We start from the raw sequence: 22,537 nt of genomic DNA on the forward strand, positions 1-22,537 counted from the left end.
CCCTCGGCCCGGCGGGGAGGGGGCCAGGGCCCGTGGAAGCCGCCGGCCTTCGGGAGCTTCGAAGCTCTCCCTTTCCCCGGGGGCGAGCGCTCGGAGACGCTGAACTCCTTTCCCACGAGGCCGGTTTAGGAAGCAGCAAGCCGGTGTCGGATGGTGGCAGGGGGCGACCGGTGAATCCGGGGCAGCCGCGCTGCGGGCATAGCCTCCCCGGAGGCGGCAGCACGTCGCGATGCATTTTTGTCCCCAGTACTTTCGGCCGAGCCCCGAAACGCCGCGGTGGCGGTGAGCTGCCGCTGCCGGAGACCCTGGCGGCGGCCCGGGCCGGGCAGGGCCGGTCCGGGGGGGGAGGCGCGGCGCGGCCCCCGCCGCCAAGGCCCCCACGCCCGGGCTCGGCACAGCGGCCCGTCCCGCCAGGGGGCGCCCCGCGGCCGCCGCCCGCCCCGCCGCTCGGGGCCGAGGCGGGCCGGGCCGGGCCGAGCCGGGCGGGGGAGGAGGGAGGGAAGCAGGGAGGGAGGGGGGGAGCGGCCCGGCCGGGCGGCCGCCCGCCCGCCCGCCGTGGGGCCCTGCCCGCCGCCGCTCCTCGCCGCCATGAGCGCCGGGCAGGCCGCGGGGGAGGCGGCGGCCGCCGCCGCTACCCCGGTGCTGCCCAGGGTGCTCTCCGCCCTCTTCTACGGGACGTGCTCCTTCCTCATCGTGCTGGTCAACAAGGCCCTGCTCAGCGCCTACAGGTGAGGGCAGGCGGCGCGGGCCGGGCCGCAGGCCGCGGCGGACCGGGCGGCGGGGCCTGCGCCGGCTCGCCTCGCCTCCGGCCCAGCCCTCCCGGGGGCCGGCCGCGGTGCCGCTCTCCTCTCGGCGAGGGCAGGTTGTACCCCGCTCCCGAAGTGAAGCGGAGCGGAGCGGGGCCGCGCCGCAGCGCCGGCCGGGGAAGCGTTTTCATCCCCGTTAGCCTAACCCAGGGGCGTCGGTGCAGCTCGGGTCCCGGGGCAACCGGCTGGCGCACCGGCACGGGCGCCTTAGGAGCAGAGATGTTAGGGAACGCGCTGAGGCCCGGGTCGGTTTCTGCCATTTGAGACCCCGTTTATGCCCAGTACGTGCCCCTTCTGCAACACCGCCCGACCGCTGAGCCGGTGGCAGGCGTGTTTTTGAAGCGTGCCAGCCTTTTCCTCGAAGGCCTTCCGTTATTCCCAGCGCCGATGCTGGCGTTTTGCAGGTCGCGCCAGCTCGGACCACCCTTCAGGAAAACAAACAGCGTTTCCCCTGACTGTTCCTGTCGAACGATCTCTTTGCCTTCCTGCAGGCATCTTTCTTTTCTGCGGTGGCCAGAAACGAAAGGTGAACTTTAGAAAATCTCTTAACCATAAAAACACTGAAGAACTACATCTGTGATTTGATGGGGTGTCCCATACGGAATTGTTGTCCTGTAGCTGTGGTCCTCTCAATGCTAATATTCTTTACTTAAAAGGTTTGCTCTGGTTTTGCTGTGTTTAAGTCATTATGAACTAAAAACAAAAAAGGAAAAAAGTCAACAAAACAAAAGGAAAAAAGTTAAAAACCAAAACTTGCCGTTATTTTCTAACATTGAGTGCTATTCAAACACATAACAGCTGTATATAACAACTCCCAGAAATGGTACATGAGGCACGTTGAGATTTTGCTTTATAGTGGTTTTCATAATACAATCTGCAGCTCCCTATAAGTCCCTGGCATATGTCTAACACATCTGTGAAAGATAGTCAAGGACAGCATGCCCTTCAATAAGCCCAAGTTTTGTATCAAGAGTTTACAGCATTGCTGGGAATGTTTAGGGCTATCTGCAAATCAAAAATGGCTGGAAAAATCTGTGTAGTACAGATGAGTGAAGACTCCGTATTTATATGGTGTAGCTAAAGTACAAACCACAGTTTAGGTGTCACATGATTACAAATGGAAGTTCTGTTTCTTTGGGGTTTTTTCCCTTTTTCCCCCCAATACCTCTATGTCCAGGATTCTCTTTTGCTGCTGGGCGCTCCTAACTCTTTATCTGTGTTATGATTCCAGTGTCCTTATGGCCTTCCTTCTGCAATTCAGGGCACTTCTTTCTTTTGCTAATACTGTGTTCCTGTCCCAGTGGTGCTTATTTGAGATGTATGTTTCTCAGCACACCATGCAGTAGTATAGTGTATATTCCTGGTGGCTTCTGTGATAAAGAGCCGCAACCTCAAGGAGCCTTGATAATGGAAGATTACAAAGCTTGTTGGGAACGTGGACCCTCCTCAGGCGTTTGTTAGTGCAGATGTGCACAGAGAATTAAATGGGGTTTATTTAGATTCCTTGAATGCAGGTTTGTGTGTGACCATCCCTGACGGTGCAGTCCAGCAAAATGCTGCATGACTCCTGGGATGCAGCAGGAGCTGTCACATTCAGGGAGTTCCTTGACACCTAAGGCTTCTGGGCAAAGAGGCTCCAGACACTGCTGGTTATGGCATAAAGCAGCCATCCATCGTAAATAACTTCTTCACGTATATTTCAGTATGCATACAGAGAATTAGCAGTTACTGCCACACCTTTATTGGTTTTAACTTTATGTAGAATTAGGGAAAAAAATGGAGCTGCTTATGGTCTTCAGGTGTCCTGCTAAAGTTTCTGCTTTCTTAACATTCAAGTACCCATGCTTTCAGCTAAAGCTAACTGAAGGGGTGTGGTAGGAATTTAGCTGTTTTAGCAGACAACAGATGTTTCTACAACATTTACCTAGGTACTTTCTTTTCACAAAAACATATTTTTAGTGTGTTTGGGCTGTGGAGGTAAGCTTCCAAGTTAGGGCAAGTGCAAGAGGTTTAACTTACTATACCATCTCAGGATGTATACTGTATATGTGAGGCCACTCAAAAAATTACACATTGTTAGAGTTCTCCAAGTGTGTTACCTTCACTTACAAATATCCCCAAAACAGTGAGCAAATTAGAATTGATCAACTGTGCCTATGCTATATTAGTTGGATGCAGCTTGCGTTTTGCTACAGAAATAAAATACTAGGACTCCAATAAGTGTAGCAGTTCCTGAGCTCTTCTGAAAGACAGGCCAGTCATCCACATGTCCAGTTGTTGACTTTGGTGCTAAAATTAAACTTTTTTTTTTCTTTTTTTTTTCCCCTTCTTTTTTTTTTCCTTTCTCAGTACTAAATATCTGTTTATGCTTTTCAGCTTCCCATCACCAATGTTTCTTGGAATTGGACAGGTATGTTCACAAGTAAATCATACTAAATTTACTCATTATTTTGTGCGTTAAACTAATGTTTCACAGAGATATATTTTAGGGGGGGAAATCTCTGCTACACTGCACTGCTTGTCTTCTGGATTAGATATGCTGTAAGGAAGAGTGATTTGTTTTAGTGAGATCAAGGAAGTTTCAGCTCAAGTCAAAACTATTGCCTGGGAAGGGTAAAGTAAAGGACTGGAAATGCCATTTATTTCCCCTTGTAGAGATCAGTAATTAAGAGATCTGGCCTTCAAAACTGTCAAGATTTGTTCTACCAAATGCATAGATCCTATGAGAGTTCTGGAGCATTTGTGGATTATATGCAGAGATATTGCCCCTATCTGTAAAAAAACTGTGTATTTCCTTATAAATATCTTCCCCCTTTCCCAGTAGTTTTACAGTAGGACTACCACACAATTTTGGTTCTTTGTTGCCTTATTTGCCTGTGGGCAATTTGGAGTACTGCAGCAGAAATAGGTTTTTGTTATTTTTGTTGTCAGTAGGCATCATAGTAAAAACAAACCTCAAACGTCTGTGTACGTGGTCCGTAAAGAATGTGTGACTCTGCAGAGGCATAGCTGGGAAAGATAGAGCCTTGAAACAAGTATGGTTTAGGCAAATTTAAAAGAGAGAATATACTTTCTGCCAAGGTTGCAAGCTAAGAGTTAGTAAGGAAGAGGTGAAAACAGGGTAATGCAAGTCTGACATCTCTGCTGTTTGGTGCTGAAGAGAGTAAAATGTCCTGTAAAGTCTTTGCTGTGCGAGAGGGGAAAGAGAGTTTCACACATCCAGACTGCTCAAGGAACCACACATCATGTTTCAGCGGAAGCCAAAGACTATGTTAAGGGCAATGATATGGCTTTGTTTCTTTGCAGAACCTAAGACTCAATGGCATTTCCATTTTTTGTTGACTGATCCTTCCAAGACTTCCCTGAACACTTTGTAAAGTGCATATAATATGGTATAATGCTTTAGTCTGCAGAACATGACTCCACCCCATTCTCTAGATAGCCAATTATTGTATTTTTGTATAAAGGAAATTTTAACTTTTTTTTTCCCTCTCTGGGGCCATCTTTAACTCTTATGATGTGGGGTTGCTCAGATATTCTCCTTCATTCTGTCTGTATCTTTATCATTTCTTCCTCATGTTGTCAACAGACTGATCAATGCACAACTCCTGTCTTGCAGTACCAAAAAAGCTGTAGGAATGATTCCGCAGACTAAAGAACACTCTGAGTGAAAATAACATCATTATTTTGGGATCCTGTCCTGTTTATTTTCTCAGCTCCTTCTCAGCATGCATTGTTTCACAGGGTGCCGCTAATTTTCTCAAGCTAGTAAAACATATGTCTATCTTGTAGTTTTAAATAAATAGCTGGCAAAATTGATAAGAATAAAGTTATTCCAGTTTATTAATTGTGTGCTGTGGTGTTCTTTGAAAGAAATATGTTATACCTAGCATTTGTCAAATGCATATAAAGATTTTTCTTTGAAGGGGTTCTTTCATTCATACATTACAGTTTTGCTCTTACATGACTTCTTTTTTCTTTTTTTTTAGATGGCAGCCACTATACTTATCTTGTATGTGTCAAAATTAAATAAGATTGTTCACTTCCCTGATTTTGACAAAAGTATACCTGTTAAGGTAAGGATTGTGTAGGTCCTGATATTAATAAGAAAATGTTAGCTCTTATAGTGGCATTCTTTCTTATGGAGACAAGATATAAAAGAAGAACAGAAAAAATTTTGCACTTGTTTGTGATTGTATCTTTGTTTCATTTAATATTGGATTTGATCATTTTAATTTCACTGCAGTATTCTGGCCTTTTTTTTGTAGAGAAATCTGGTGCCATTTTGTTACGCAGTAAATGGGAAAGGGTGCTGTACCTTCATACAGCTGGAGTAACTCTTTCAGATTCCTGAAGTATTTTTCTGGATGTATACAGCTCCCCGTGGGATCAATGGGACATCTGTATTTAAGAAAGAATTTTGATCACAGCATGAAGGGAGAAAGGGTCCTTGGAAATTTGAGTGGGACCTGTGATAAAACAATAGAAAAAGGATATGCAGTAGACCAAAAACCTGAACAACAGTTGACTCCAAGTGTAAGATTTATGTTCCGTAGGAAGGGCTAAAGTAGTGCCCACTGAAAACACTGTAGGTAGAGACTAGCTGCATCATACAGACCTTAAGTGTGTATGGTCTAAAGAGGCAGGACAGAGAAAATATGAGAGGATCTTTTATTATCTCAGATTGGGAACTAGGATCTGAAATGACTACAGCAATGATCCGTGTAGATTTTTGCATCCGTATGCAATGTTGCTGGAACTTTACTTTGATGCATAAGCCTCTGGATTTATATCTTGTTGCAGGGTATTGGTCAGTGTTTGGTCAGAGATGCAGGGAGTGTTAGCTCCCACCTCTGCTACAGGGCTCAGATATCATAGCTTTTCAGGCCAGCATCTTCATTGCAGAATCTTGTCTTACTATTGGTTATGAGGTTTCCTATGAACGTCTCGCAGGCATTGGTGAATGCTGTTTATTCTTAATGCATGTTGAAATCATTGGCATTTCTGCATGTGAAAATCTTGTAGGAATATCTATAGCATCGATTATAAAGTGGACAATCCTTGTTTTTTCCAAAATATTAAAGAAGAAGGTTTCCCAGTAGGTAGTTTTGAGTTCTGCGTATAAGCAACCTGTTGAGACCTTGAGGAGTTTCTTCCCTCCACCTCCCCCAGTCCCACTACTCTCCCTCTCTGCTGTTGCCTTCACTTTAACATCAGTACAAAGGCATTAAAAAAATACAGCACCCATTTTCTTTGTCTTAATAATATTTATCCTTTGGAAGACTTTCCTGGATATGCTGGGAGCAGTCAACGCTGCAGCATCCAGGACTTGCATATTGCTTGTAGTGCTGGATTTGACTAGGCTGGATTGCTCATTGTTGATTTCTTTACTTTTTAAAGCACCCTTAGACTGAGACTTTATCCTTTTGACAACGTTTGCTTTCATTGACACTAATATTGTCATTGCTTTTCACTCCCAGACTGGTTTATGTCCTCAGTGCTTTCAGCTAGAGTCTTAAGTAGTTATTTCAGTGACGAAGCTTTGGAGTTCTTGACCCTTTTTAAGTAAATGTTTCATTGATCTCTGATGTTGTGCTGGATTTTGTAATTTTGTCTTTACAGTAGACAAATTTCAGAGGAAAGAGAAGGTAATGTCAGCTCTGTTTTCATCCTATGAATGAAATAAAACAAATTTTTCTAAGTAAAAATTTGCAGGAGAGATAGTGCATTGCAAATTTTTTGCAAACTTATGTTGACAGGCTGAACATTTATTGTTACTTATACTCCTGTTTACTTTATAGTCCTATCTACTTTTACTGTTACTTTCACTTAAAAGTTAACTTTATTTAACTATCGTTAACTTCTGTGACACTTTTCTCCTCTATCCTCTTCGCTGTAAAAGAAATGCAGAATTTTTAACATAGATGAAATGCAGCCCACTCCTCCGTGTGCTTTTCCAGCACACAGTGCTTTGAGAGGGCGTAGCCTCCAACAAACAATGTCTCCCGAAACAAGTATAGGCACAAAAGCAGCAGCTATTACATGTGTTAGGATAGAGGATTTGTTTTGTCTTTTTGCCATTTCAGCTCCACTTGACTGATAGTGAATGGGACTAGATGTACACACCACCTTTGTCCCCTTTGATTACTTTGGTTGGTTTTAATCTTTTGCAACTTTTCTGTGGTGGGAGAATTAACAGCTTTGAGCTGCATCTGAATATTGTGTAGGGATCTCTGACTTCTTGTACATTTTCTTAAGGCTCTGAAGTTGTGTTACTGGTTCTCTGTATTGTGTTAGGGCCCGTATGTTTCTGTGTGAGTCAGTCTCATTAAGCTAGAAGCTGGAAAAGGTAAAGTTTAATTTACCACTAAATACTTACCTTTCCTTTCTAGTGTCTCGCATAGCATAATTTGTTGGGTAGATCTAAAATGGGGTATCTTCCAGGAATACTAATATATGTGGAGTACCTAGAGAAGCACAGCATACTTGAAGTTTATTCGTTCTTTTATTCCACCTGTTCTGTTGCTTATTTAGCTACTGTTATTAATATTACTTTTATACCTAAAATTCAAATATTAGGATGGGTATTAATCTGAGGGTTACAGTAATTAAAACTGATTAACATTTACTCTAAGTGGAGTCTGAGTCTCATTAGAGGTAGATTGTGACTCTTCTAATGAAATCAGTGAAGCTGTAGTGGTGAATGGTCACATGAACAAGAGCTGCAGATCAGTTTGCAGCATAGTTACATTTTTTTCCTTAAAAAAACCCTCTTTCTTGCTAAAAGTACATCTGATATTACAGTTATCAAATTCTGTCAAGTAAAGTTTCTTAACAGTGCTTCAAAACATAATAATCTGAGTTGTGCTTTTAATTTTATCACAGTTATTTCCTCTGCCTCTGATTTATGTTGGAAACCACATAAGTGGATTATCAAGTACCAGCAAACTCAGGTACAGTAAATGGAAGTTATAAGTAGACTGTTGATTTTACCCTTTCCTTTGTGGGGGTAAAATATAAACACTAACGAATAGCATTGCATAGGGACTGAAATGCATATTAAGTCTGTCTGTCTGTCTAAACTCCTGGTATTATTACAACATTCTTAACCAAACATTTGATCTGTTTACAAGTTATATGCTTCTTTTAAGCGGAGCTTAGCCAGGCCTGTACTGACAGAAAATCACAATACTCCCCTGTGACAATGAAAGTGCTTTCACTTTCCTGTCACACCAAAGCATCCAGCTTTTCCTGGGTGTCCTAACCAGAGAGTTTGAAAGCTATAAAAAAGATGTTTTTGAAGGAAGGAGAATAAGGGAAAGATTTGTACCATGATGTCGGTGCAGGTTATTTAGGAATCATGAAGAGATGGAAAAACTGCTGTGCAGTGGGGTGGTGGCGGTGGCCTAGCCCTGCTGAGCACCAAAAGCAGGTTTTGGGGAGATTGCTGAAGAGTTCCCAGGCACCTGTATGCCCATAAGCGTAGATCCATGAGAGTTGCTTCCATGCTAGTGCTAAAAAGGTATAAGTTATGTAGAGGACCTGCTGTAATAGATGGAACAACCACATTTTCTGTGGCAGAGGAGTGCAGAAGCATGAGGACTGCACCAGGACTGCAGGATACAGCACTACCATTGTGGTTGTTTCTTGTATGTTATTACAGGCTCCTGAGGATTTGGTAGTAAGCTAAACCAAAATGGAGATTTTTGCAGGTTTTCAGCATTTCATAACTTTAAGACAGATGCTGGGAGAGAAAATGTATGACTTTTAATTTGTTTACATTTCTTTTTATTTATAGAATTAATTTTCTCTGACTAGCAACATTAGTCACGTCATTATGCAAATCTTCATTGTACAAATTCAGAAGTTGTTCCACTGAAGTGACTGTTCAGGCAGACATAAGGACTTTGGCAGTACTGTCCTTAGTAGCACTTCAGCCATTGTGAATATGGAAGTAGTTTCAATTCTGTAAAAGTTTGATTCATGGGTTCATCTTTTCCATTTCCCTAACTGTAACTTTAAAAAGTTTAGTAGGTTATTTTAAACATTAAGTGCACCATGTCCTCCTCCTATGGCTGACATACCTCTTTTACATTTACTATTGGTAACTAATTTTTATAACAGAAAAATAAGAATGGCTGCAGTGTTTCTACAATTAACATTTTGTTACGTTGCGTTTTGTTATATTATGTGAGGTTTACATTATGGAATTTTCCACCTTATATGGGTTGTCTGTAAGGTGTAGATGATCTTATGCATAACTTCAAAATGTCTGTTGTAAAGTGATTAAACTCTGTGTTAGGATTTGTATAATCCATTAATGCAGTTGCTAATAGTTATCTAAACAGAGGATTAATTGGTCCATATGGCCATACTGTCAGATTTCCAAAGTGTCAGATGCAAGTGTTTTCTCAAATCAATAAGGTTTCCAACTGTATTACTTTGTGAAGACCAACAATATGTTGTTCAAAAGTAGCTGTTTGGTAGTTACAGCTGGTCCCACCTTTCATTTTTCTTGTACTTTCTCTGATTTTTTCTTAACAGGTTTATTTTATTTTTTTCAAAGTAGAGCATGTCTACTAAGCATGTTTGCTTTGTATTTTATTTCTGTTATATGTTTTCAGAGACAGGTTTATTGCATGTCCTCTAAGTTTACAACAGAAATCTTTTTTATTTACCCTGCCCATGAATTCTACAGAAAGAATTATTTCACAGGGGCTATGCTAGGTAGAAAATAGCTTCTATATTCCATTTTGCTGATGCAGTGGGACCTTTTAGAAGGTAGCCAATTGCATTGTTTTACAAATTGGCAAATCTTATTATTTTTCAGTGAGTTGATTATCTAATCTGCCCCTAGTGTCAGACTGACATTTTTTAATATATGCTACGTGGCTGGGAATTTGCTTTGATTGCTTACTGTTGGACTAATGGTTTCATCTTCTGGTTAGTAAAATCAGATAAGAATTACAACATAAAAATGCTGTTAATCTGATGCTATGCTTGGATTTTTTTTTTTTTTTTTTTTTTTTTTTGACAGTTTGCCGATGTTTACAGTGCTCAGGAAGTTTACCATTCCACTTACTTTACTGCTGGAAATCATCATACTTGGGTGATCCTTTTTTTTTTTTCATTTAAGATACCTTTATCTTGGATCGTATCAAATGGATTACTTGTGGCATCTCATCAGAATACTGAATGAGTGATTTTTACTGACAAATAGAGAAAAGCAAAGAAAGTGGTTTTATGTAGCTTTTTTTGAAGACATAGATACATATTAGTGAGTACAGGAGGAAAAAAATTCAGCTTGCTCTAATTTACACAGCTCATTCTCTTGACTGTTGCGGAATAATCGGGTAAGCAGAGGACAGCTCAGACACTTTTAGTGGTTATGGTTTGTGTGTCACCTCGGAGGCCCCTAAGCTGCAAACTGCTTCAAACAGACAGATCCTTATGTCTCAGAACAGTGATGATAGTATGGCAGTCTGCTTATGTAGCTTTCTGGTTCAAGTCTAAAAATGTACCCATTTAATGAAGCAAAGTGGTACCTACCAGTGTGCTGTTAGATCAGAAAACTCCTTAATTATGGATACCTCCTTTATTTTTAATGAGAAATCAAGAAGTGTATGCTATTGCAGCTTGGGATTACTAGTTTCAGTTGTACTGACTTGGAAGAACAGGAATATAAATACATCATACTTTGTCACCGTCATAGTTCTATCTATTGGTTAAGGTGAGGTCACAAGGGGAAAAGCAGCTTGCTGAAGCTGAACCCAGGCAACATGAGAGTGATGGTCAGGGGAAGGGCTTTTCAAAAAGCCCCCAAGTAGACTGTCATCTCCTTTTGGCTGAAGCAGCAGTTGATCAATGTGATTGATATTTGGGGATGCTCCAGGATTCTTTTCTAGTTGTAAGTTCTCACATGGAAAGCAGAACTTGCTGTCTTCTCCTGTTGGCCTGAGGACTCCCGCAAGCGAGGAAGGTGCGAGTCGGTGAGGTTGTCATCAGTTCTCAGCTGGACTACAGCAATGTGATGTATAAGTGCAAGCAACATCCTAACCTAAGGGAAGCTTAACAGCAGAACACTGTATTCATACAGACTGCTGCAGTGTATTTCCTCAGGGCTGAAAATGAGAGGACTCCAGAGAGTCCATGCTGGCTTAACTCAGGATTTGAAAAGCAGTCAAAGTTTGGGTTGTTACTGTCTAGAGTCATTATGATAAAAGCCTAATATATCTAGAGACTGCATACGGCTTTGTTGTTGGGACAGTGGTCCACAGCTGTGCTTCTTTGACACACAGATTTCTGCAAGAGCATTGTACGTTTTGTTTTGATGTATCTTTTCTCACAGGCCAGCTCAGAGATGGGGACTGGCCTGAGAGAATGACTAGCAGAATGTCTGTAAGGCACATTGCAGTATGTTGCAAAAATAAGTACTTAAGACATTTATAAATAAAGTAATACAGGTATAAGAAGCAGAATAGTTTTATGGTATGTTTTTCCCTACTCTGTGGCAGTGCTGATGTAGACATAGCGAAGAATATCATAAGCTTCTGTGCTTTCCCCTTCAAGTGAAAGGTTTCAGTATGACTTCAAAGTAAGTATCTATTTGAAAAATAGCTGAGCTAGTGTGCTGTACAGCATCTTCCCCAAGAAAGGTGGGATGAAAAACTCCATGAGATATGTGTAGTGATTTTCCTTTATTGGATTACTGGAAGACACTGAAAGATGTCCATTATGAATACCAATACACAGTAAATTACAGTTTGTTTCAGCGCTGTTACTTTAAACCTTTAATCTTTACTTTTAAAATTATCTAGTAGGAGAATGGTCACAATGCTTTTTCAGTCTCTGTTGTCAGGGTCAAAGTCTGACAGTGTGGCACATGGTCAATCACATTGCTTCTGTGAGGTTATCAAGACCTTGCCCTCCTGTTAAATGTTCTGTGATTACTAATCACTTTGAAACTTTTCAGGCCGACAGCCATTTAATCTCCACTTCAAATAATGAAAATGTGAACTGTCTAATTTTTGCCTACAGGAAACGATACCCACTGAGTATTATAGTCAGCGTATTTGCCATCATTCTTGGGGCTTTCATAGCAGCTGGGTAAGGTTTTCATTTGTTATACAAAGTCATGTTATGAGAGGAGGGACCACAGGAGGACTTTTTCCTTGTTAAGTGCCAAGTAAACCTAAGTTGAGATCAGTTACTCTGGATTAAGTTGATTTGGAAAATCTCTCTACTGACATCATTGGGAGGTGCAGGAATGCAAAGGGAAAAATTAAACTCCAGCTGGAAGTATTTGGGTGCTTCTTTCCCCCCTCTAGGTTTTCTGTGGTTGCAGGATCATAAATGAAGCAAATTAAAACTGTGAGGAATGCTGCTTTTATTTCATAGTAGCAGTGTATTTTAATACTCTTAGAAAAATATATTCTTGTTCTGGATAGAAAGACTGATTTTTTTGTTGTCAAATATTGTTTTCAGTTAGTCAGTATGTATTTTTTAAATCACTTTGAACAAGTTCAAATGTGCGATTAAGTTCACAAAGCACTCATCTGCTAGTCCCCTCTGTTTTCTTTCTGTTTGAATGTTCCTTTACTTAACGGGAACTGTAATGTTATTTTTTGTCTCTTGGATTTGCTATGTACAAAGGTAAATAATTTCCATGTGATGTGACTCAGATAGAGCCATGTCCTACTAAATGAGTTACCCTATATCCATGAGGTAACTAGTCAAAACAGAAAGGATGACAATATGTCTGGTCTGACTGTAAAAAACAAGTAGTTAGACTTTATTCCATAGTTACTTTTTGTGTTAAAAGAAATAGATAATTGGACAGTAATAATTGGACAGGTTGTCAGGATTGAGGCAGATGGAATTTTTCAAAGAATGAAAACTGAACATTTCCTGCCACTTCCGCACTAAATACTGGGAACTCTCTGATGACTCATTTATGATGGTCCTGTGACTGGAGAAGTGTAAAGTACTTTGATTTACAAAGAAGGATTAAAGCAAAACCAATGACTTGCTGGAATTCTCAGGATTTGTGTTTCCTCATTTATGGTATTTCTCTAGGTAAACAAGGTAATGCAATGCTTGTATATTGTTTGCTTATTTACAATATACTATTTCTTTCCCAGGTCTGATCTGTCTTTTAATCTAGAGGGCTACACCTTTGTATTGCTAAATGATATCTTCACAGCAGCCAATGGAGTTTACACAAAGCAGAAAATCGATCCAAAGGTAACTGTGGGTTGATTAGGTTGAATTTAACATTATGACAGTATGGTAACAGTGGGTTACTTATTATATGACTTTATGAACATACAGTTATGAACTAATAGTTTCATTTGTTTTCATATTTTAGTTGATATATACATCCTTAATTCAGAACAGCTGGGGAAAAACTTGTTATTAATATCTCAGGCCAGGCTTAGATAAACAGTGTTTTTGTTTTCTCCCAGTTCTTTTAGGCAGAGTTTGTAGTGGCTTTAAAACATTGCTTTTGACTAATAAAATAAAATCAAGCCAAGCCAAAAGCAAATTGTTTACCTGTAAACTTGATATATATGTATATATCTAAGGAAGGTGACTTTTTGACTAGAAGCACACTTTAAGTGAGGTTTTTATGTTACATAAACTTGTGGGTAAGAACAGAGACCTGTCCAGTTTGAGTCAATAACCACAACAACTGATATCTTTTTTGGCTATCTAAAAGCAAGTCTACACCAAACCCAGGTATGTGAAAGAATTAGGTGATACCTTGATACATTATACTTTATGTAAACATTGAGCAGGCTGCTCTTCAAATACAGTGCCATGACAACACACCAAGCTATAGCAAAGAGCAGTCTTGGAGATTCTGGATGGACGTTTTGTCACTGACTTTTGTGGTTTAGTCTGTACAGTGGAAATATATATGTTTTAATAATCTCAGGAGTCACATCAAATCCAGACTCTGTATTTTTCTTAATGAGCAGCACTTAACAGCCTCACAGTTTTCTACAAAATACAGGATTTAATTTATAAGCAAGAGATAAGCTTGAGAGATTTGCTAAGTAACATGGCCAAATCTGGAGGAAGGGAAGGGTCCTTTTTCATTCCCCTAATCTTCTGCTTTTGTGTCAGGCAAGGTAACCAACAGGATATATATCCCTCAAATTGCTTGAAGTTACATCATTTACCAGTGATTACAGATGCTCCATCTAGGAGTCAGACTTCATTAATTTTCCTGTTATGCTGGCCCCAGGGAGCCACTCTGCCATGTGCGTTCGTGGTTGATTTGCAGTAGATGGAATGGGTAATCCCTTGGCCAGGCAGAGACTTACGTGGAGTCTAACATAAAGCAGTTCTGGGCCAGTGCCTTGGGAAGTTTCTGACTAGCTGGTGTTGTACAGAAACTGTTCAGGGTATAGCAGAGTAGTAATATTCTGCTGAGCATACAAAGTGACTGAAGCGAAAACTCAGCTCAGTACCCAACTATCACAAGCTTGTATTTTAAGTTGGATTGTATTATGTTTTGTCTGTTCATTGACAATAATGTCAGAAGGATTGCCAGAGTAATATTTAGTATTTTGCTCCCAAATGGCTTGTAATTCCAAACACCATGTTTCATTTTTCACAGGAGTTGGGAAAATACGGTGTCCTTTTCTACAATGCTTGTTTCATGGTGGTTCCAACAGTTATTATTAGCTTTTCTACTGGAGACTTTCAGCAGGTAAGGAGCAATATTACATATCTCAGACTGATAATGGTATTTTGTTCATTTTTTTCAGTTGGGGGGTGGGTGCGGTTTTTTGTTTGTTTGTTTTTTAAAGAGGTAATCCTACCTCCATGTTAGTGACTAATATTTGAAATATGTGACTTGGACTTGCCCTTCACAGGTAAGAACTTGTAATTATTCATTCTAAGGAGAAGCTGAATTTGTGTGATAGCCCTTGTATGAGTCTTTGTTTGAGAATTAATGTATGACGGGACTCTCAGCTAGAGCAATTGGTTGGGAATCGAGCTGCACTGTGTGATTGCCACATGCTCTAAAATGAGATTGCAAATACCAGAATCAGACAATTTCCAGTCCTTCTCTCATTCCAATGCACAGAACAGATTCCTGTTTAGTCTCAGTCTAGTTTAGTAACCTACATTTTACATTCTTATAGAACGACAGCATGACTCTCCACAGCTAATCATAATACAGTATAATACTGTAGGCAGTATGTCCTGACATGTAAAGCATCAGACCAGGTTTGTGTTTTTCTGGCTCCCTCATGGACTTGCTGAGTTGCCTTTTTACTACCAGTAAAATGAGTCTAGACATTCATATTCCTTTTTGGAAATCTTTGAGATTTGCCACTGAAAATTGTTACAGAGCTTGGGGGTGTCATAAATCATTCCAGTGTCCATGATTTTATCAAGGTGTTCTTAGAAGGCTGCTTTAAGTGGAAAAATTGTCCTTCCCTGAAAATGATGGAATTAGGTCTGCTCTGAGTGTGAAATCTCTTCTTGTGACATCAGTCCAGCATGACCTTGTGCCAGTTTAGGAAAATGCAGCTAATGCCCTTCTTGGCAGATGTAGTGGGGACCAAGTTTGTATGGCTGTAAGGTTTCAACTACTTTCCCAGCAGACGGGACTGGAGGCATTTTGGGAGAACTGGACAGGGAAGTCTACCTTGTTGCTAGGTTTATTCCGTGGGACAAATAAAGAGTGTGTTGTGCCCACATGTTGAATTGGCACAAACAATTTAATGCTTAATTGCCTGAAAAGAATAAATATCAGAGAAATGCATAGTGCCTATTTTGCATACGCATTGGCTTGATTACTTAATATTAAAAGTCCCATTAAATGTTGTGCATAACTAGTGTCAATGTGATGCACAGAGATTAAATCACAGAAAAAAGGGAGGAAATGGAAAAATACTGACGAAAAGTCAACAAATCATTGTAGATAACACCTGTATTTAGCAGATTTTCAGGCAATAGAAGTTTGCTTGCTTTTACCCTAGCAGAGCTTTTTGCCTTGGTCCATCACAGACAATACACAGCATCTATCTTTTGCCAGTCAAAATATCAGTGCTGTGTCTATGTGACAGGGAGATTGCTTCTGCTCCTCTAGCTACTTCTGGAATGGTAGTTACAACATCTTGTAGAGGCTGTAGTTTGTGAGTGTCCCAGTTCTTCACTTGTCCTTCACCAGCTGGCTGACTAGGAGGACAGGAAAGCACGATACAATGGAAGAGAAAGGAAGCCCCAGAATGTCTCTCAGTAATACTTTGCAGTTTGTTGTTGCACACCAGCACAATTCTAGCAGGCCAGAGCTGCCCGAGATCCCTCTAATCTGTTACGTCAGGTGGTGCAGGCTCAGCTAGCCACAGCTCAGCATGGACCAACAGCCTTTATCCTGTTTCTCAGGGATGTGTTCAGCCTTTGCTGAGTTTTGTGCTGATAAGGGTGACTTTAAACTAACCAGATTAAAATGAGGCATATCCTGGAGTTACTAAGAATGGAAAAGAACCTGTGACATGTTTCTTAGTGACTGTTGTGTTGCACTGTTTGTTTGTTTGCTGCATGTCACTAAGGAGCAGACTTCAAAGTGATGATTTAGCCTTTTCATTGATCTTCATTGATGAGAGACCTTCGTAATGCTTATTGAATATGCTTTTGAGCTCAAAAATGCAGGCTTAGACCTTGAAAGCTGTTCATGAATTAATATATGGTATGAAATAGATTTCAAGGAGATTACTTATTTGCTTTTTCTCTCTGTCTCAAATCAACACTATTTATTATATAATACTAATCACAGTGTTTGTATCTGTATCAATAAATATAAAACCACAAATTCTCTGTATTGTATTTATTTTTATGGCTTGCAGTGTGCAGTTTTTTATCTGCACTGCTATACATGTTACAAGAATGTGTCTAGGTATCATGGGTGCTGTCATCCTGTTGTCTCTGAAGTTAAATGCATCAAAATGTTGCTAGTAGTAATATAAATGTTTCATAATTGCAATGTGAATCAAGTGTATTTTGTGATTTTGCACATTTTCATATTACCTACATTTTGTATGTGTTTACAGTTGATGATATAGCACATAATTCTTGCTTTCTCTTTTTTTTTTTTTTTTAATAGGCAACACATTTCCAGCACTGGACAAATTTTTTATTTGTCTTTCAATTTGTTCTTTCCTGCTTTTTGGGGTAAGGACACAGGGCAATCAAGTAAGGCGTTTTAATGACAGTGTTTCAAATTGCAAATCTCAAATGTAGGAGTCACTAATAAGTTATGTTAAACTTCAAAGAAAATATATTTTTCCCCCAGGCTTCTGTCTTGTCTTAATTATTTCTAATAGTGTAAATAACTGTTTTAGTACTACCTGTATTGTCGACCTCACAGGACAGTGGTCAACAACATGACATTTAGCTTTTTACTTACTGTACTCAGTGTCTCTCTGCTGGCCATCTCTTCTGATTATCTAACTTCTTTGCAGTTAATAGAACCTAAGCCCTTTAGTATAGGAACTGTTTCAGTTGTTTGTTCTTCAAAGTACCTGGAAAAGTGTGAGAGACTCAGAAGTAATGAAACAATGCTTTGTTCCTGTTGGAACTGCAGTCAGAGGAAGAACAGAAAAATGTGTTGGATCCTGTTCTCCTCTTTCACATGTCACCACCCAACGGGTCAAAGTAACTTCAAATACTGACATTTAAGAAGCACTGCTTCTTAATGAATGACTCTGCTAGTTGACTCTGCTAGAGCTCAAGCAGCACATTTTAACGTGTATTTTGAGTACTCTGTATATGTATATCGTTAACTTAAAATACAGATCCACAGAATCTTATTTTAGGGTTTGGAACAGGTGGGATTGAACATCCCAGCAAAATACTGATACAGAAAATGTTGAAGTTTTCAAACTGTTCCTAAACCTCTGAGCTCCCTGGGAGGAATTCGTAAAATTTTCTCCTTTACTTTATCTAGGTTTCTCTTGATGTATTCTACTGTCCTGTGCAGTCATTACAATTCTGCGCTTACAACGACAGTAGTTGGTGCCATCAAGGTGAGTTATGGAGCAGAAGAGGGAGATGAGAATGCTCAAATAGGCAGGGAAGAGGATTGACTCAGCAGTGATCCTGATAATGCTTTGAGCTGGAAACTCAAAATGAGAGCTAATATTGAGACACTGCTTGTGCCAAGCAAGGTCACACCACACAGTGACCTTGTTTTCTTTGATTGAAGCTCAGGTATTTCCTACAAGAGAATCTTGAACCACTTTAATTAAAAGATGTACACTTAACCACATTTCATCAGGTACTGTCACCTGCTTCAGTTCTTTATCAGGTTACTGTGAGTTAGTCAAGGTGGCCTGGTGCAAATCCACTGCAAACTGATACAGACTAACCCACTTTCACTTTGGGCTGAAATAATTTCCATTGCAGCTAATACATAGGGCATTCGTAGATAGAGAGTAATGGCTAAGCTGTAGTAAGGAGTGTATTGCTTGGTTAACTGCTTCAGCCTCTGTGTCAGAATTTGTGTTCTAGCTGAATGGACTTCTTAATCTTGGTTTGTATAAATTCTGGTCAATTTGATCAACACCAAAACATGCATGTCTTAAAAACTGAACTTCATGTCCTTACAGTCTGTTTTCTCTAACCCAGTTTAATTTAAAACCAGTGCAGCTTCCTCTGTGTTGATGAGGCCAGCATGTATGAGCTGGGAACACCACTGACTGCCCAAGCACCTTTTTGTAGGCCAGTTTGGAGGGAAGCACAGAGCTGTACGCTGGAAGAGTTTTAGCAAAAGATTAAACTTGTGCAGTTGTGGGCCAAACAACTATTTGAATCCAAACTAGCTTAGGCACAGGAATAACAGTCCTCAGGGTGCTCCCTTGCATGGGTGACTAAGGAAGACAATACCTCTACATAGCAAAATCCGCAAATGGAAGATGGTACTTCTCTTTCTACAGTTGGTTTTTTGGTTTTTTTTTTGAAAGCTAGCAAGATTAATCTAGTAGTTTTCATTCTGTGGCCCTGAAAGTGTTCTTTTAAATTTTATGTGTCTGCATTGAACCATTAAGATAGAGCAACAGTATTTCTATTTTCTGAGCAATAATAGTCTTTGAGACATTTTGAACAGCTTTAAAATTGAGAAGCGCTTTATGATGCAGTAGTCCCCAGTAAAAACAGGTAGAAATTATGTCACTGTCCAGGCTAGCTGCTAAAACATTTGAAACCAACAAAGTGTTGGTAAAATGGTCACACAGTTCTATAGCTTTCATTCTGTCTACAGGGGACAATTTTCCCAAAAATTGATGGGAGCGGGTTGAGAGGTAGCATCTTTAACTTTAAACTGTGCCTGCCTTGAACTTGAGCCAAGTGTTTTCAATGCACATTTAGTTGGCAAAGGAAGGAGGTAACCCTTTTAAAGCAATAATAAAGAGCTTTTATTGTAACTTTAAAGCATACTTTTTATGCTTGACAACCCAAAACCTGCTTTTAAGAAATGGGATTTGAAAGGAGCCTTCTAAAGATTAAAAAGAAGTACATTTTCAGAAGGTGGCCATAGCTCCATTTTGCCTAATATCAAATAGCTGATTTTCTTTTATTTATTCTCTTTCTTTTTTTCCCCCCAGAAAGTCATTCTCAGTGCATTGCATGCATTTAGAAAACATACTGATTTTATTATTTTATTTCGCTGTTACATTACCCATAAGGCTGACATCCCGTGAAACTAATTTAAATGCTGATTTTAGAGTGGCCAGCAACAGAGTATAGCAATTTCCTTAGAAAAGTAAATTAATTAATATTGTTTTTATTCTTGGAGATGAAAACTGACTTCAGTAAACACCTGGCTTTTGTTTCCTTTCAGAATATATCCATCGCTTACATTGGGATGTTGATTGGTGGAGATTACATATTCTCTATATTAAACTTTATAGGGCTAAATATTTGGTGAGTGGAACTTGAATAGCCTTTATTTGTTAAAGCTGAAAATTTCTCAGTGAGATATAGTTTTATGTTTTGTTTGATTTGGCCTACTTGGGTGATGCAGTTTTGCAACTACTGGCCTGAGGAAGAACTGCGTCAGGATGTAAAGTTCATTACAATTAGTTGTGTCTTTTCATGTCTGTTTTCAGATATTGAATCTTACTGTGGTAGGATCTTAACTATGGAAACATGCCTGCAGTTTTACTATGTGGGATTGAGTTCATTCTTTTTTTATGAGCAGCGGTTCTGAGCTGTGAGGCTTTCAAGTAAAATCCAAGTGGTGTGGGAAGTGAGTACACTGACTGAATGAGTCGTGCCCGTTGAATATGAGTTATAACTTGTGAGTTGTTACTCTTTGTGTTTGGATGAACTGTTACGTCTGTATGAATCCGTTGGAGCGACTGATAATTGATCTTTGTCTCCTTGGGTCTACTTTCTCAGATGGCTTACATGCTCTGAGGCACTCCTAATTTATGCTAGCTGGCATTCTTTAATCGTTTGGAAGGAAGGGTACATACCTATAAAATGGTATGTACAAAATCAGGTATCTCTGACACCTCTGTTTGTTCTCTTTTCTTTAGTATGGTGGGAGGACTGAGATACTCGTTTTTAACCTTAAGAGGAAACAGCAAGCCCACGCAATCTGGGGATGAAGAGAATGCACTTCCTGAGTCAAAGTGTTAGCCAAAATGCCTGCCTTGAAAGAGACTGAAGATACAAGTTTGTTTAGCATTGCTGAGAACTTAAATAAGTATATGCTGGAACATACTTGGAACAAGAAAAAAAAATCTACCTCAATTGCCACAGATGTGCACATAATTCATTGGTTCAAATATTCTCGTACACCATGTTTCTTACATGTGGACAAGTTTAATTTTAGCTTTTTTTAACACCACAAGCTAATTTATAGGAAGGAATGCCATGAGCAAATCTCAAGTTCTAAATTTCTTCATTTACCTGTATTTTGGTGCTATCTGTACTCAAAAAGATCTGTGAGTTCTGTTTCAGTGTCTGCCAGTACTCTCTGAGGCAAAACTCCCTGTAAAGATCATGAGGGTTGATTCACCATTGCCTTATACCATATGCAATCTTTGATACCAGTGAAGAGATGAAAGATGCTGGTGATTCAGAATGATTTCACGTATGCATTTGCTCACATGTAAGTCATGTAGAACATATGGGGCAAAGAGGAGATGTGGCTGCAGATTGTTCCCTGTGTAAGTGTTGACTAAAGAATTCAGGATATGGCCTAGTGCGTTCAGTATACATGAAATAGACGTTCTCTCTCAATCTTTTGCTCATTCTCAATAACATCACAGTGTTCTGCTGCAGTTGTCACTATTGTTATAAATGAACCCTCATAACTTTGCTGCAGGATCAAGGAGAGAAGGAAATCGAGAGAGGATTTTTTAATATTTAAAAAGATTTTTTTGTGTGTGAGCCTGTACCAAACAGGTGATTAGGAGAGATGACAAAGGTAAATCTATTTTTGTTTAGGTACGTTCATCTTTTTATATCACGGTCCTCTCATCTGATGTTTTGTCTATAACTACCTTTTAATGCTGCAGAGAAGTGATGCTACAGTGTACAAACTACAAGAGAGGAAACTGATTGATATATGGAAGGCTAACTTGTGTTTAAATGAGGAGAAAGGATCAGTGTCCTGTTGTGTCTTCAGTATGCAGTGAAAGCTTATCTGGTATGAGTTTATGCTTAAAATTCAGAGCAAGGAATCATAAAAAGCCCAGGGGGTTGCTACAGTGGGCAGGGCTGGTCCAGTGGTTAAAAAAAAAGGTCCAAAATGTGGCGATCTGGGTTGTCCTCTAGGACAATGATGGCACAGCTCTGTATCTCTATTTCCTTCTCTGAAAATACAGTTGATAATGCTTACCTGTGTCTCTGAGGTTGTAGCATTAATCTTTGAAAACACGGTAGAAGCATTGCAGTGCTGGAAGACAGCAGAGTAATTAATCTTGTTGAAGTTCTCAATTCCCTGCAAGCGTGAGCCAAGATTTTTTAGAATAATCAAATCAAAAAGATTTTGGAAGACCTTGACGTGTAACCAGGGTGGTCTAATGACTTGTTTGATCCCCGCTTGAATTAAAATACAGCTAAATCTGAAAAGCATTACTCTGTGTGTAACACGTGAATGACCAGACTGGGTTAGATCTAAGAAACCTGTGAGTAGCTCACAGCAGAAGCTTCAGGGAATGCCTGGGCTGCCCACTGCCTGCATGGATTTGAATGGCAAGAGGAGCAGTGACTGCAGATACTAGAAGTGGAATTTAAGGGCACAGTCAAAGCAGAAACAGAAGTCTGAGTTATCCCATTTCTCACAGCTGGCTAAGAGATGTGACTTTCATTTTCTACCTATTGAAGAGCCAAAGAGGGAAAGGGTTGCTGCAAATATTTTAGAGAGATCTTCTGTTTTTAAAGATCTCCTTTATACTTAAAAAGCCTTCAATATTTTTTAGTCTATTCTTTTGTAGGACTCCTCTTTCTCCAGATCATCTCTACCTCCAGAATCCTAAATATTGAACCTCAACTCTCTGCAGCGGGACAAGGCATTGGAAGGTTTTCATTAATTACAAAATTATTGTGAGAGCCATTTGATTGCAATAGTGATGGACACACAATGGCACCTGCTAAATAAGATGTAGTTCCCACAGAGGAACAGCTGCTGTATGCATTTAATTCATTAATATTTTGCTGTACCTTTTATAAATAAAGAGAAACAGATTACAGTTTTAACAAGT

General features: G+C 40.0%; 1 protein-coding gene across 5 annotated transcripts; it reads left to right on the forward strand.

The window, feature by feature from the left end:
* Window positions 1-539: 539 nt before the first annotated feature.
* SLC35D2 (solute carrier family 35 member D2) lies at window positions 540-22,532 on the forward strand. 5 transcript variants are annotated; one of them, XM_030004175.1, is made up of 13 exons: window positions 540-728; window positions 3,183-3,216; window positions 4,796-4,882; window positions 7,692-7,759; window positions 9,844-9,915; window positions 11,844-11,912; window positions 12,947-13,049; window positions 14,431-14,523; window positions 16,930-16,997; window positions 17,773-17,851; window positions 19,663-19,745; window positions 20,363-20,441; window positions 20,522-22,532. In XM_030004175.1, the coding sequence occupies exons 1-13, from the start codon at window positions 589-591 to the stop codon at window positions 20,669-20,671; spliced, it is 1,125 nt and encodes a 374-aa protein (XP_029860035.1). In that variant the 5' UTR covers window positions 540-588; the 3' UTR covers window positions 20,672-22,532. The 5 variants fall into 5 exon arrangements, with proteins under 5 accessions (XP_029860035.1, XP_040976655.1, XP_029860033.1 ...); XM_041120721.1 differs by lacking the exon at window positions 20,522-22,532 and adding an exon at window positions 20,023-20,070 and having other exon boundaries at window positions 20,363-20,450; XM_030004173.1 differs by having other exon boundaries at window positions 20,363-22,532.
* Window positions 22,533-22,537: the final 5 nt, after the last annotated feature.

Source organism: Aquila chrysaetos, chromosome Z (genome assembly GCF_900496995.4).
Source record: "Aquila chrysaetos chrysaetos chromosome Z, bAquChr1.4, whole genome shotgun sequence".
NCBI lineage: Eukaryota > Metazoa > Chordata > Aves > Accipitriformes > Accipitridae > Aquila > Aquila chrysaetos.